General features: G+C 38.0%; 1 protein-coding gene across 1 annotated transcript in view; it reads right to left on the bottom strand.

Moving 5' to 3' along the window:
- stard13a (StAR-related lipid transfer (START) domain containing 13a) overlaps positions 1-5085 on the bottom strand; it is a 56582-nt gene extending 51497 nt beyond the window's left edge. The window contains exons 1-2 of the mRNA XM_058412283.1: positions 4718-5085; positions 67-97 (exon numbers count right to left, since the gene is read on the bottom strand). Coding sequence (XP_058268266.1) covers positions 67-85 — 19 coding nt within the window. The 5' untranslated portion in view covers positions 86-97; positions 4718-5085. The remainder of the gene's footprint in view (positions 1-66; positions 98-4717) is intronic.
- Positions 5086-14668: the final 9583 nt, after the last annotated feature.

Here is a 14668-nt window from a genome sequence, read left to right as displayed (position 1 = left end):
CATCATGAATACACACACACACACACACACACGCAAACACACATTGAGGTCAGTTGGTTCACTTACCTACTGTTCCACTGTCCATTTTAAGCTGCACCTGAAATTGCAGATATGTGTGAGTTGGACGCAGAGAGACAAAGCAGGAAAATCTTTTTCACCTTTGACCTTTGACCTCTTAAGTGTGATTAATGACATAAGAATGCTTATAATAACATATCCAAATCCAAATGGGGGAAAAAGGTATTTAGCCACTAAATGAACACAAGTTGACATAACATCATTAATCCACAATAATTAAAGTAGAACAATTATGATTGTTAGTGTTTGTATATCATTATTGCTCCTACTTTTAATCTATTTAAACAGTCTCAGAAAAAGTCCTAGAAAGAGACCTAAAAAGTGCACAATTTAGAGGCCGGTTTAAAACCAAAAAGGCATCTCAATTATACTTATATTCAATATGTACTAATACTAATTTGTGGACATCTGACCATCACACTCATATGTTGGATCCAAAAAGTAGAAAGCACATTGATGGTTTCAGACTCACTTGATTCTGTCAAACCCCAGTGCATTTGCATTCATTTGCATACATTTGCATACATCATCACAAATGTTCATGGAGAACACATCACCACTGTTTGTTTTTCTTTTCACTGCTATTAAACACTGTAAGGCATCTCACCTTTTTTGTGTCCCACAATGTTCCCCTGTCACTCATGGTACATGTGTATTGTGAAAATTAACGCTGTTGTCATTGGCTAAAACATACACACAGGTTACATTATTGTTCATTTCTGAACAAGTGTGGAATGGAGAATAAATCGCATTCACATTTGTGGGAATCCAGTTCACCTGAGCCGCCTACAGGTAGCCTCAGGTTCAGTACAGTGATGTACTTCCTGGTCCACATGACAGCTTTCACATTACTGATGTTTCATGCAAACCTGCTCTGTTTCAAACTGAAATGTCAGTGTGAAAGCCCTATACACAATTTCCTGTCACTGGACCTAAGTAGCCCAAACATGTTCCAGAGTGACAATGGCCATGCACACAAGTGAGGACCAAGAAGATGTGGTTTGCCAAGGTTGGAGTAAAAGAACTCGAGTGTCCTGCACAGAGCCCTGACCTCAACACCACTGGATTGAGATCAACACCTGATCAAGCTTTGGGATGATCTGGAACATCGACTGCATCCCAGGCATACTTTCCCAGACAACTGTACCTGACCTCTTTAATGCTGTTGTGGTTGAATGGACAAATCCCCACAACCACACTCCAAAATCTAGTGGAAAAACCTCCAAGAAGAATTGAGATTATAATAACAGCAAATGGACTCAAATCTGGAACTGGATGTTCAAAAAGCACATAGGGGTGTAATGATCCGGGGTCCACAAACTTTTGGCCATATCTCAATCAGACATCTCAAGCTCTAATAGTGCCACATAAGTATGTTTTTGTGTTGTGAGGCATTTGGAGATGGTTGGGAGCTGACACAGATGTTCCAGTTCAGAGAATCCTGGAATGCTGATCTTGCTCCCCTAACAAGTTCTCTCATTCATTGATTTAAGCATCTATTACCTAGAGAGTGCCATCAGACAGAGAGCTTCTACATGGCAATCAATAGCAACTCTTTTTCCAGCCAAAAGCTTTACTATGATAGTCTTCACTAAGCCTTGTTGAGTTGTGCCCCGTGTTAACAGAAGAACGAACAGGAGCCAGAAACCTTTTGTAGTACCTGGAATAAATCACCACAGTGTCCCTGATCATCAGTACAGAGAAACATCCATTGAAACGTGGTATGTTAACTAGTACTTTTGGGTCAGATGACCACTGGGTTAAAACTGTCCTAGTCGTTAGATGCATGATGCAAATCAGTTGCATGATATATGTTGCAGCTAGCACATCTTTTTGAACTGCTGCTCATGCTGCATCACAGGGCAACTGAACACACTTAGAAGAAGAGCCTTAATCCACACTGTCACTTCCAGCCAGACAGCAAAGACAATTCAGACTTTGACTGCCATAGATTGCTATGGCAATGCCAGGATTTGAACACAAGATTTCCTAACAACAGAGTGAACGCTTTTCTGTTCCATTCAGGATTTTTGACCAGTAACTTGTTGGATCTTCAGCAGCTCTAAGACTTAACTTGAGACATTTCTAAATCTTCTAATTACTTGCACTCTAATCTTCTACTATATCTGCGGCTTTATGAACTGAAATCCTCATTCAGACTAAAACACAATGCTTCTGAATTTAGTAAGCCTTTGTGGTCTGCAGTCAGGCAGCCAGAAACCAAAGAACTTAAGAAATATGGATCACTGGGCCAAATGACTTGCAGTTCTGCCTCCAATTGAATTAAGTGATTTCTGCAGTGTGTTTATGGAGCCCAGAGGGAAATAATGGAGTCTTTTAAGTATGTTGGTCCAGGAGCGCTTTATGATCTGGTCATGCACATCCACCCTGGCTGTGTGAAGTGTAGTCCATTTTTCCTTTGTTGTTCTGCAGATGGCTGGATTATGTGTAAAGATGAACGTGAGTGTGAGCTGTGGACAGGCGTTTGGACAGCTGCGTTTTATCAGTCACAGCTGAAGAGAACCCTCACTGGAAACAGTTTGTAAATGTTTGCTGCCTAAAACGTGTACATATATACAAAATTAAAAGTACGCATTCTAGCATGAGAGTAATTTTTAATTTTGGAAAATGAAATGTCCTGTTGATCCTATGTAATAAGAACACACCTAAAAAAGGATCAAAGTCATAATATATAAATGACTTATATAAATAAATAATAGTAATCCAAAATGTGCTTGGATTTCACTAGGAGTTAATGTTTTATTATTCCCTTGTCATCGCTCCCTCTGGATTATGCATAGAGCTTTTGAGATGGGTTGATGGTAAACATGGATTAATCATAGATCATCACAATCACTGTGACCCCAAATCCCTGAGTTCCAGGCAATGCCTCATACTGAGTTTCGAGAAGCGTATCATTTCCAACTGATCCTCCTGAAAACAGAGGAAATGACTCAACGACACTTTAATGAGAGTAGCCTATCCACTTGACCTTGTGGTTTGCTTTTGTGAATTTTAGTACTAATTTTATCCCCTGATTGTCACACCAGTGCTTTCCTTATATTTCTTCAGCTCAATGATTATAAACCCATAAACACTATTATCAGTAATATACACACATTCTACAATCCCTTTATGAGGATGTTTTCATTTATACAGCCTGGGCAGTGCTGTTGAGCATATAATAGCGGTCATCAAACTTTTATGCATTAAAATTTTGGCATCCCAGGAGAGTAGTCCGACTCACAGGTACAGGAATCATAAGCTTAAGAAATGTCACAAGACACCACAAGAGTGCTACAGGTCTCATTCAACTTAAAAGATTACACTAAGTCATTACAGCAGCACATAAAAATGTGATTACTTATAATAAATAACATCCTTTAGAGGCTTTTTTTGGGGTGTAACTGCAGCTACTGTACATAGTGCAGGGGCAATGCTGCAGTTAGATAGACTAACTGAAAATGTCCGAAGGACAAAAGCAACTTACAGACGTTTTCTACTGTATATGATAAATCAGAAGCTATATATAATATTACATTTCTAAATCTCAGTCCAGAAAATGTTTGGTGTCCAAAACAGAATATTTGCTGTTCATATTTTTTGTCACATACAGCAAACACAGAAAAGCGGAGTGTATCAGCACTCGTGGAATGCTTCTTGTGCAATTCAATTACTGGATCTGAAATAAGGAAAATATTTAATCAATCAAAAAAAAAAAATCAAACCAAAGAAAAGCCTTAGGAAAAGAAAATAAAAGTAGATAGATAACGCACACAAGGACAGAGGTACTATTTATCAATTTTGATTTGAATGGGGAACAACATCTATGTTTGGAATTCAAAGGAAACACAGCGTGAAGCCTGCATATATTGATGTATATATGTGCATCAGCCTACAGCTAATTTAAAACCCACATGTATGCAGGGTGCACTGAGATGGTGAAGCAACTGTGTACCAGCTGAAAATCAAACAAGGGTAATGACATGGGAAAGAATGATTCAAGGCCACTGGGAGGTATGTAAACATGGGGGCGATTGTGTCTCTCCATCAAAGCAAGCACTCAAGGTCTTCTGGTCAGTTTCTCACTGTCCTTATCACAGCATACAGTCAAGCAAAAGAACAACTCGAGGTCTGAGGACTGTTATTCCTCAATAGAAAAGAGGCAAATATAAACCAGCCAGACATATAAATCCTCCCACCCCACAAGGATGACATAGACTTATAGGATATTGCCAAAGGTAGGTTATTTTAGTGCATATGCACATGAATTTAAACTTCAGTACTATACTACAGTACTTGACCTATTACCTTCCCTTGATATCCCCTCATCCTTCCCACAACACAAATCAGAAACTTGTAAGAGGAAGTCTAGCAGCATCTGCAAGCCAGACAGCTTGGATTCAGCAAGCCAAAATAACACAGACGTCATTTTAGACAGGACAATTGTGACGTCCAGAGTGTCTACAATTTTTGAAAACAAACATTTCTGCCATGACATTTTACTAAGGCAGCCTGCCAAGGCTTTTGTCGGACTTGAACAACACTGCAGTCATACACTGGAATGTATTATAAATTAGTTTGCAAGAAATCTCAATGGAATTACAAGTAAAAAAGCACTGTGGTGATTTTAGCTTACCTCACAGTGACCCAGCTGAGACCTGTCCTCTTTACTCAAGACAAAGTGGGTTTTCCACCCTGTTTGAACCTGCAGATGAGCGATGGATTTGAGCTACAGTCCCAATTACAGCTGGCCTTGGAGTATTAACAGCCTTTCAGGCAGAAACACAGCAGTGGGCTTGAGCTAAATTCTGTCCAAACTAGGTTATTCCTGCTGTCACACTGCACAAAGATTCTGCTGTTGATCAGTGGCTTTAAAAGGCTCTTGGTAGAAGTAACAAATAGGAGCACATTCTCTTCTGAATCGTTCTTCACTTAGACATGATAAGAAAAGAATTTATAGGACTAAAAGAAATCTATGCTTCTTGTCTCTGCGTCTCCCTGATAAGCCTCATTTGTAACCAATTCCAGCTTATTTGGTTGTTTGCTATAGTTATTGTGTTGTGCCGTTGTGTTGACCCTGATGTGGACTACAGTGTACCCGAACACAGATGCCAGTAAGCACTGCTGGAGGCAGGAGGAAACATCTTCATCAAAGATCACTTTTGTTCTCTGTCCCAGTAAGGCAGATACAGAGAATGATGCAAGCCTGCTATTTCTGTGGCATGGAAGGCTTCAGGGGGTGGGGCAGGCGTTACAAACATGCTTTATAATAAAAGTTTCACTTAAGTCTTTGTCACCCAGCCCTGAGCACCCCTAACCCTCTGTACAATGCCCGCCTGTATCCTAAATTCTCTCTTGGCTCTGGAGGAATGTCCGGCTGGGAACAGGTCCAGTCTGGGTGCCCTTACACTGACACTCATTCTTCAGAGCACCAAAACAACTTTTCTTCAACACATCAGGCGATTCAGCCTGTCAGCATCAGTCCATACTCTTTTGTTTATTGTACATCAGTGCTTAAATGTGTAGTTTTCCATCCCAATCTCTGCTAACAATATCTGGCATTCAATCATATTGGATTTATGTTCATTCAAGGTTATCCAAATTATCCAAAGTTATTCCCGGTTCATTCCCATGGCCAATCAACCCGGTTATCCAAGTTCAAGAATTAGAATGTCATTAATGTCTTATTGGCATTAGCATGGATGCTAGTAAACACACTAATTCTCTGCTAAAACCTCAAAACCTATTACTGTATCTCCAAACATGTTACATATTTAAAAGCAAAATGCAGCCACTGTCAGTAAGGAAACCTTCTCACAAATTCATTTCTCGACAGAATAATGAACTACTATAAAAACAAAAGCACATCCAGCTTCTTATTCAACTGGATTGAACAAGGTCAGTGGCATTTTGATTAATCAGTCCTCTCTTTTTTGTGAATGCTATGCATCCTACGTATGTGAGGAAATATTTTGATTACTTGGATCTTTAAAAATGAATACAAATGCCCCCAGCTACTAGCGGCTACTTCCCACTATAAGTCTACCAGCCACACTGCTCATGCTGATCGCACCAGTTGCACCAGATGTTGTGGTCTTCATTTCTGATGCAGTAAAAGGCTCTCATTTTGAAATCAACAATTCAGCCACAGAAGCTATAAATAGCAGAGCTTTCGGCTGGGTGCCAGATGGAACACAGTCTCTAAAACAAACAAGGTTGTTTTTTTATTATAGAAAACCTGGCTTTCTTGACCACAATTATCGTTAATTAACATACAACTCAGATTAACTGGAGAGATCACAGCTCCACAGATCCTGTGTTGTGTGCTGATTGGCTGATAAAAATGCTGAACAAGTCTCAGGACTATATTTACATGTGTCTTCCTGTCTGTGGGATTACTGGAGTCATATCAAGAGAAAAAGCTGGGAGTGAGACAACAGACCTAAGCAGACATCTTCCTCCTATTTCCGCTGAAGTCAACGCTTTCTTAGAGAAACTATGTAGATAATAAACTTTAAAATTTTGACTCTATGAGTTGGCATTTCAAAGAGACCAATAAGCATTGTGCACTGTATTTTAAATTTCCTGGTGAAGATGGTTGGTTGTGTCAGGAGATATGCAATGCTGAAGAGTAAAAGGGTGATTGGGCATTCTCTAATCTCCCCTTTATAATCAACTGGCCCTATCATTGGATGTTTTTAAGTCAGTTTTAAAGTCTTTATACTTGTTGGTGGAACCCAAAGATATTTGTTCTGATAGAAAACGTTCAAACATTGTACAGTATATGCAGTTTGTTGTTTGTATTATAATGTTGTTATGTGTGTATCTGTGTTGATGGTGCTTGTCATTATTTAATATCCTCATTCACTTTGGTCAACACTGTGTGCTTTCTAATGTGCTATATAAATAAAATTGAGCAGCAATATTGCATCAAGGCATGACATGTCTAATGTAAATGAGTTGGACATTCTTATGAAGCTAATTTAACATCCATTTCAAGCATTTGGGGGAAGTGGTAGCTTAATGGGTAAGGTGTTGGACTGCTGATTGAATGGTTGTGAGTTTGAATCCCAGGTCCACCACACTTCACTGCTGGGCCCTTGAACAAGGCCCTTAACCCTCAGTTGTATGAAATGTGATAAAATATCTCAGCTGAGACACTTGACTTTGCATAAGGGTGTCTGCCAAATGCTGTAAATGTAAGCAGACAGGGACTAAAACCTTAAAGGGACAAAGGACACCATTTACTTAAAAACTGAAAACAGAGTGATGAATTATGTGTATTCTTGTCTTTATGATATTTTCTGTCTCTGTAAGCTTAGGTTTCATATTTATAATAACACCAATACATTAATCCAGAGCTTTATCACAATTTTATGAATGATAAAAGCACTTCAGTCTTTTGTGGGAGTCTGCATACTGCATGAATTTGTACTTGCACTCAAGCATGACTGGGCGGGTCTGTCTGTGTGTCAGTGTGTGTCTGAGTTTGACTTTGTGCCATTCATAGCAGAAGAAATTCCACGCATCCCTTGCTTTCTCCCAGCTTCCAGTACGTAAAAATAGCTCTTCATCTCACAAACAAACACTGGTGCTGTGTTTAGTGCCTGCAAATCTGGAGTCGTAAACTACCAGGCAAAGGCCCAGTTGTCAGGGAGTAAATGGAGGCTCTTTCCTCATAATTGTTGCCATTACTTAGGCTGGATTTGGGGAATTTCTATTTTAACAAGAAGCTGCTCAAAGACAACCATGTGCGGTCAAGACCTTTATTCAGAGGCCAAGAGGACCATAGCATGGCTGAAAAGATTCTCTCCTAAAAGGGCTTGGAGGGCTGATAATGTATGTAGAGACCTACATAAAACACCATTATAACTCTTAAAGTACTGCATTAGGTCCTTTTTCATGGCTGTATCATTAGAGACTCCAGTAACCCGAGCCATGTACTGCTCTCACTGCCACCATCAAGCAGACAGCATTGCAGCATCAGGGCTGTGGGGCAGCTTTTTCTTGCTGGCTTGTTGAACTGTAACTAATAACACCAGCACAACCCACTCTACTGTCCATACAATGCACTTTAAACTTGACTGATATGTGCTCTGATAGAGACTCTCACTGATAGCTGTAATAGGCCTCATGTGCTGCTCAGGACAGGCATATCTTCACTATTTTGCACAATTCCATTTGCACTACTGCATATTACACTACTCATCTACATGTTGTGCTCCAAAACTACATATCTGTATATGTGTACTGTGCATTGAATTCTACATGTTCTGCATACTGTGCATATGGTATACAGTATATTATGTGTATACTGTACATACTGTTCATTAGTTATTGTGTACATTAGAATTTGTATACATGTATTTTATGCTGCACAGCTACAGAGAACACACTCAAGATTTTTGTACACTTGTGGTTAAGGTGAAGTGATTTAATTTTCTCTCCCCTAATAACACTCTGGAGGTGATGCTACTGTACAAAGTGGAACTATGTAAAACGGGTAAAAAAAAGAAGAAATAAAGGACAATGATCATTCTAAGGCTGAAGAAAACACCAAACATTGTAAAGTGTATATCCTGACTCATGGAGCTCCTCTGGAATTTGGCCAAAGCTCATGTTACTGAAAAAGCAAAACGCTGACTCTACACCTGAGATGTAATAGCTCAGGCCATGCTCAGAAAAGAATTGGGAAAAAAGCAGTTTTTACAAAGACGCGTATTACTAAATCTTGTACCAAAATATACGGACCACAGAACCAGGCTACAGGCACCATGTTTTTTGTTTGTTTTGTTTTGTTTTGTTGTTGTTGAAATTGCATACATAAGATGAATTACGTTAATATTTTGCCATTTAGATTAGTAAGCTGGGTGGTTTTTATTTGTACAGAAAATATAATGCAATGCAATTTGAATGATTTAACCAACTGTGTATGTATGGTTGTAAAATGATGTATTAGAATAAATACGGTATTGTAACTATAGTAGATGAATATGACATGAGAAATGTAAACTTCTTTCACTATATGAATGTGCTAGTTGTGTGAATGGTTCAGTAATTCTTACAGAGTTTATTTATTTTTGACATTGTTTCAGAATAATATGACACCATGAAGCAACATGGCCTTGATCTGAGATCTATTCTCTTTAGTCTTTAATCAGAACTGAAAAGCTTATTTTACCACAACTGTTTATTTTAATTTGCTCCAAAATACCACCCCTCTCCATCACTAAACCACACTTTGGACGTAGAGGGATGAAGTCAAATAATTTATAGAGGGTAATCTATCAATTGGGACCCCTACTTGGGTTTCAGACAATATCCATTTCGTAGAAGAATGCTGTGTATTTGGCAGAGAGAGACATGAGCCCAGGATATGGCCTCTTGCATGGTCGAAAGAATTTGAGGTAATTTAAAAAATATATGCTTTACAAAATCTATTTCTATGCAAAAGACTAACCCTATAGATAAGCCCATCTAAGGCATGAAAGGACTGAGAGGGGACATAGTGAAATCTGAGAATTGTGTATATATTAATAGATATCATAATTTAGAATTTGTTTGGTGTTTTGTTTGCATGTTATAGAGAACAAGTTAAAGACAGCATCTCAAACCCAAGAGCAAGTTAATGAAAGAAACAAAGCAAAAAAGGCTAGACTCAATCTCATAAACACTTTTCTCCCTTCCTTATACTACATCATATTTACCTTGTTCTAAAATTAACATAATTTAAAAATTAATGGTGGCACAGAATTGTTAAAAATAACTTCAGTATATAATGTCTATTTCCTGCCTGAACTTTAGGCATAACAGTTGAGATCAGTCGCAGAAATGTGTACAGCGCCCTCTGCTGGTATGACTCGGTGTAGGCCTGGTTGTAGAGCTGTTTACCTGGACTGAAAGCTTTCAATTCCTGTAGAACATACTACAGCACGCATTTACTTTTCATGTTTATTTTAAAATAAAAGTACTATAACAGGTAGTCCTTATTTATACTAATAACTGACATAAAGGTTTCAAACAGGAGTGCTTTAAAGAGATAGTAAGTTCGGGAAGGGTCTAAGGGCTCTAAAGGGGACCAAATGGGAATGAATGTTCGGCAGAATAAATTTGTTCAACCAATTAAGATGACAATGCAAAGAACTGAATGTTAGTGCAAGTTTACCTTACTAACAGAATAATTATACCAGCATTAGCTGAAGATGTTCAGTTACAGTAAGGTTTATCAGTGTTAGAACACAGTGTACTATAAAATAACCTAAAGCAGTGCTTTACAGGGAAGCTTGATCAAGCCCAATGATTCTTGATTCTTGAATGAGTCTCAAATGATATGATATAATGATAAAGCCCTTTTCTCCTTACAGCTGAAACTTGTTAAGAATCTTTTCACGTAATCTTAAAGGAGCTTTTATCCTGCACCCACCTGCTTAATATCTAGATCATGTCCTCTATTTCAAACTACTTTAGTTAAAATGTCTTAGTGTGGTGTTCTGTAGTGTTCTATAAAAAGAGCACTTTGGTGTCTGTACCACACATTGACCTAACTAGGACTTAACTAGGACAGGAAAGAAAGCTTGTGTTTGTGATGTGTTTGCGGTGTAAAATCTCTCACCTGTTCCTCACTGAATGTGATCCCATCCTCCTGAACCTCAGTGCTTGTGGTATCTGGTTTTGTTTCTGTAACAGTGGGTAAAGCCTCCTGTTCCTTTCTTGACTTTCTTCTCTTCATCCTGGCTTTGTACATACTCTTGCGTTTCTGACTGATGATGAATTGTCTGTGCAGCCCAGAGGAAAAACCACTAACAACATCATTGATGTTGTCATCATCATCATCACCCTGTCCTGAGGGCGACCCTCCATCTGAACTCTCATAACTGAAGAGTTTGTGTTCAGGTCTGACAAGATCATTGTACTGTGCTGATTCATTCCTGTCTGAGAAAACAATTGCGCTTGGCTTATGTTTTATAACACGGGGCAGTGGCCGTGAAACCTCTACCAGGACAAGGTTTCTTGGGTCACACAGCTTGCCAAAGTCCCAGACTGATTTAGCACCCATATTCTGGAGCCGAAGTGGAACAGATTGGGGTAAAACTTCTCCTTGCTGGTGGCTCGAGGCTGTTCCTGGGACAGTCTGGGATTTCTAAGCCACTACAGAGCAACTAAAGGCATACATTCTGCTCAGTTCAAAGTTACTAGCTTACAGTTAAGCTAGAATACTTCCAAAAACCTTCAGATGAACAAATATTTGTTGATCAATTTATTTTTCCCATATGCCTTTCTGAAACCTGCAAACAAAAGAAAGATGAGATATATTCTGGTGCTTGCATTACCTTTTTATCTTCAGTTCAACCAAAACATGTTGTGAAAAGCCCAATTTCCATTCTGTTGAAACGCTTATTAGATATTCTGTGCATAATTATAATTCAGACTTCTGTAATCACCACCTGCTCTCAAGCCTGGATATGTCAGGACGAGTTATCACTGCTACTGTCTGGGAGGATTTGCATGTGGTGTGGTGCTGTGGATCCAAAACCATTTTATCCAAAAATATCTAATATATATATATCTATATATAAAATACATGGCAGTCACAATAGAATTTAACCCATGCAATGTCCAAGCCATCCATATAGTGCACATTTCAACAATGACAAACATAACAGTGCTGTATGCAACAGAATGAGTATTGGTTACCTGAATCTTCAATAGTCCATTAAGTCGATTTTAGGTCCATTTAGCAAGCCACTGCAAATAAGACAGAAACCTTTACATTCAAATATCTGGTTGTAAATGCTGTGAATGCTGTGTTTCTGAAGCTACCTGTGTTAAAGGAGACACATGGACTTAAGTGAGTACCTACACAGATAGGAGGAGACTCTTCCAGGGAAGGAGGCAGTGTGGTGTAAAGGTGGGGGGCAGAGAGAGAGAGAGCGAGAGAGAGAGAGAGAGAGAGAGAGAGATAGAGAGAGAGGTATGCAAATCAAGCTTTAGATGAAATGTCAACATGTATTTCCTTTATATTTACCTAATATTTTTGTAGCAGTATGTGTATATCAATCGTAGCCTGTGAAAATCCTTCACACGGTGAAACTTAGACATTTTATGTGCTGAACACTATGAGCTTTCCTGAAATAAAGCTATTTATAAACTATTTATAAAGTTCTAGCATTTGAAGCTCAGATTACCCCAAAGAGAAAAACATTTTTCAGAGATTCAGAGTTCGAGTTCAGCTGAAAAACACCAACACACAACTAATGTGTACTGATTTACATAGAATTTCATTATTAAAAAATATTAAATGTTACCAGAAGTGCAAACATTCACTTAATTAAACCTTGTTTTGGGACAATATACAGTATTTATTCTTTCTTAAATACAGATTTGATTTACTTCTTCAGGATTAAACCATCTACCAAATAAACAAATACAAAATCACTATATATCAGTTATACACAAAGTACAACATTTAAAATATAAATATATAAATATAATTAAAAAAAATATATATATATATATATATATATATATATATATATATATTATATTTCACGGCTCTGAAGAACAGCAGTTATCATGTTAAACATCATCCAGACTCCATATGAGTCAAAATGATTCAGTCATTTAAAATTCCTCTGCACAAGCCTCACCTGAAAAGTATTTCTGCGATACCTCGGCCTTGGAACTTCACACACTTAGAGATGTAATAGTAGTTTCCATTCCATTTCTGGTGGACAGAGATTCCTCTGACACTCTAACAAGATTTTGCCGACATTTTCCATTTCACATGCATTAGCGTTATTATCTGATAAGAGACACCATGTTGTTTATGCCAAATAGGATATGAAATTCTAGCTTCACTCAGGGACACACACACACACACATACACACGTACACCTCTGTCTTACAACCTGCTGCAACATGCATTGTAAGAGATATATGGATAATGTTCTGCATGAATTAGTACACTGCTAACAATCTGCACTATAAACTATTAGTAGTTAATTATACTTTAGAATAAAATATAAATATGCCACTACATTTGTTCTGCTTCGTTTATACTATAAAGACAACACAGCTTGGATGAGAAGGGATTATAACTCTATGAATGTTTATACTCCCTGAAGGGACTATAACTCCTTGAAAACATTTATGAAATTTATGGTCCAGGGCTTTGAAGCGGTGATCTGTTCCAACACAAAATGAGATGTTTAAATATTGCAGGTACAGAGTAACCCTCCTGACAGATAAGCATATGTGCAAAAAAAGGCAATTTGGTAAATCCCCATGTAAAACCCATGATATTTTGATTTCTACTGTAATTATTTGTATCACACTATACAACAGTTCATGTCCACTACTTTGATGCGTTGAACGGTGTACCAAGAGTGCTTATATTTCCTATAACCTCACTGGGACATGTCACAGCATGTATCACTCCGCTCGTCTGTGTTCGGCATTTACAAGTCCACTTACCATCAAAAGACATGACGAATAATTCTTTTCAAGAATATAACTTTAGACTTAAAGTACAAAAGCAGATCAGACAAATACGAAAAGAAAGAAGGGACTCCAGTTTTCCCAGAACACCTTTAACAAAAATGAACAAATGAATGTGAGCTAGCTAGCCAGTTAACCAACATGCTACATGCAAGTGAGTTCAGCTTCTTAGGGATATGTTTTAACAGAGCAAAAATAAACAGAATATTTGGCCATGTCGTGTCTGAAATGTCACTTACTAGAAATTAAATTCTTGTTTATGTAATCGTTGTATAAAAGCAAGATTCAGATATGCAATTAAACAGTTACACTGAACATCACCAATATTCAGTGTAATATTTTAACTACAGTGGAATTAACAGGAAAAGCCTATGAGAAAAGTACATAATCGTGCACCAACATAAGGGTCCTATCTGGCAGTTTAATACAATGTCCAGCCCTATAATTTTAAAACTACAGTTATTCATATATGCTGAAGACAATACACAAGCGAGAATGTTCATGAAAACCTTGCAAGGCAATCTCATACTTATATGAACTCCTCAGTTGTAAAGTGTACAATAATCATGTGTATAGTGTCTATATTGTGTACAGTGTGTGGACTGGTATGTCTTGTTTTTACTCTGAACTGCAAAAAGTGATGAGTTGTGAAAAAAAACAACAAGACATTGTTGAAAAGCCCAGTGTAAGGGTGACGTGCCATCTGTGCATAGACACGCAATTCATCACCCTGTCAGTTGCTTAGTTCATCACCAGGTGTGGTGGACTGAACCGTGACTAGCACCTACATGGATATTTCTGCTCTCTCATTTCAGGTGAGGCTGAAAATATGAAAATATCCACTACTGTGCCTCCCACTAAGAACGGGACAGGTAATGATCGTGAATCACTTTAGTTCAAACACTAAAATATTGCAACACAGAACGCACTTTAACAAAGCTTGTTATAATATAATACATTCTTTTTTGAAAGATATTTAATTTTTTTTAATTCAGCCTGATGGACATAGTGTACATAGGTACTGTGTTAAGTTACTGTGCACAACATTTCAGATAAATGCCTGTGTCAGAGAGAACGTTTGAGCAGTTTA

Source organism: Hemibagrus wyckioides, linkage group LG16 (assembly GCF_019097595.1).
Source record: "Hemibagrus wyckioides isolate EC202008001 linkage group LG16, SWU_Hwy_1.0, whole genome shotgun sequence".
Taxonomy (NCBI): domain Eukaryota; kingdom Metazoa; phylum Chordata; class Actinopteri; order Siluriformes; family Bagridae; genus Hemibagrus; species Hemibagrus wyckioides.
Note: the sequence above shows the minus strand (reverse complement) of the source record. Positions and strands in the feature narration are given on the sequence as shown.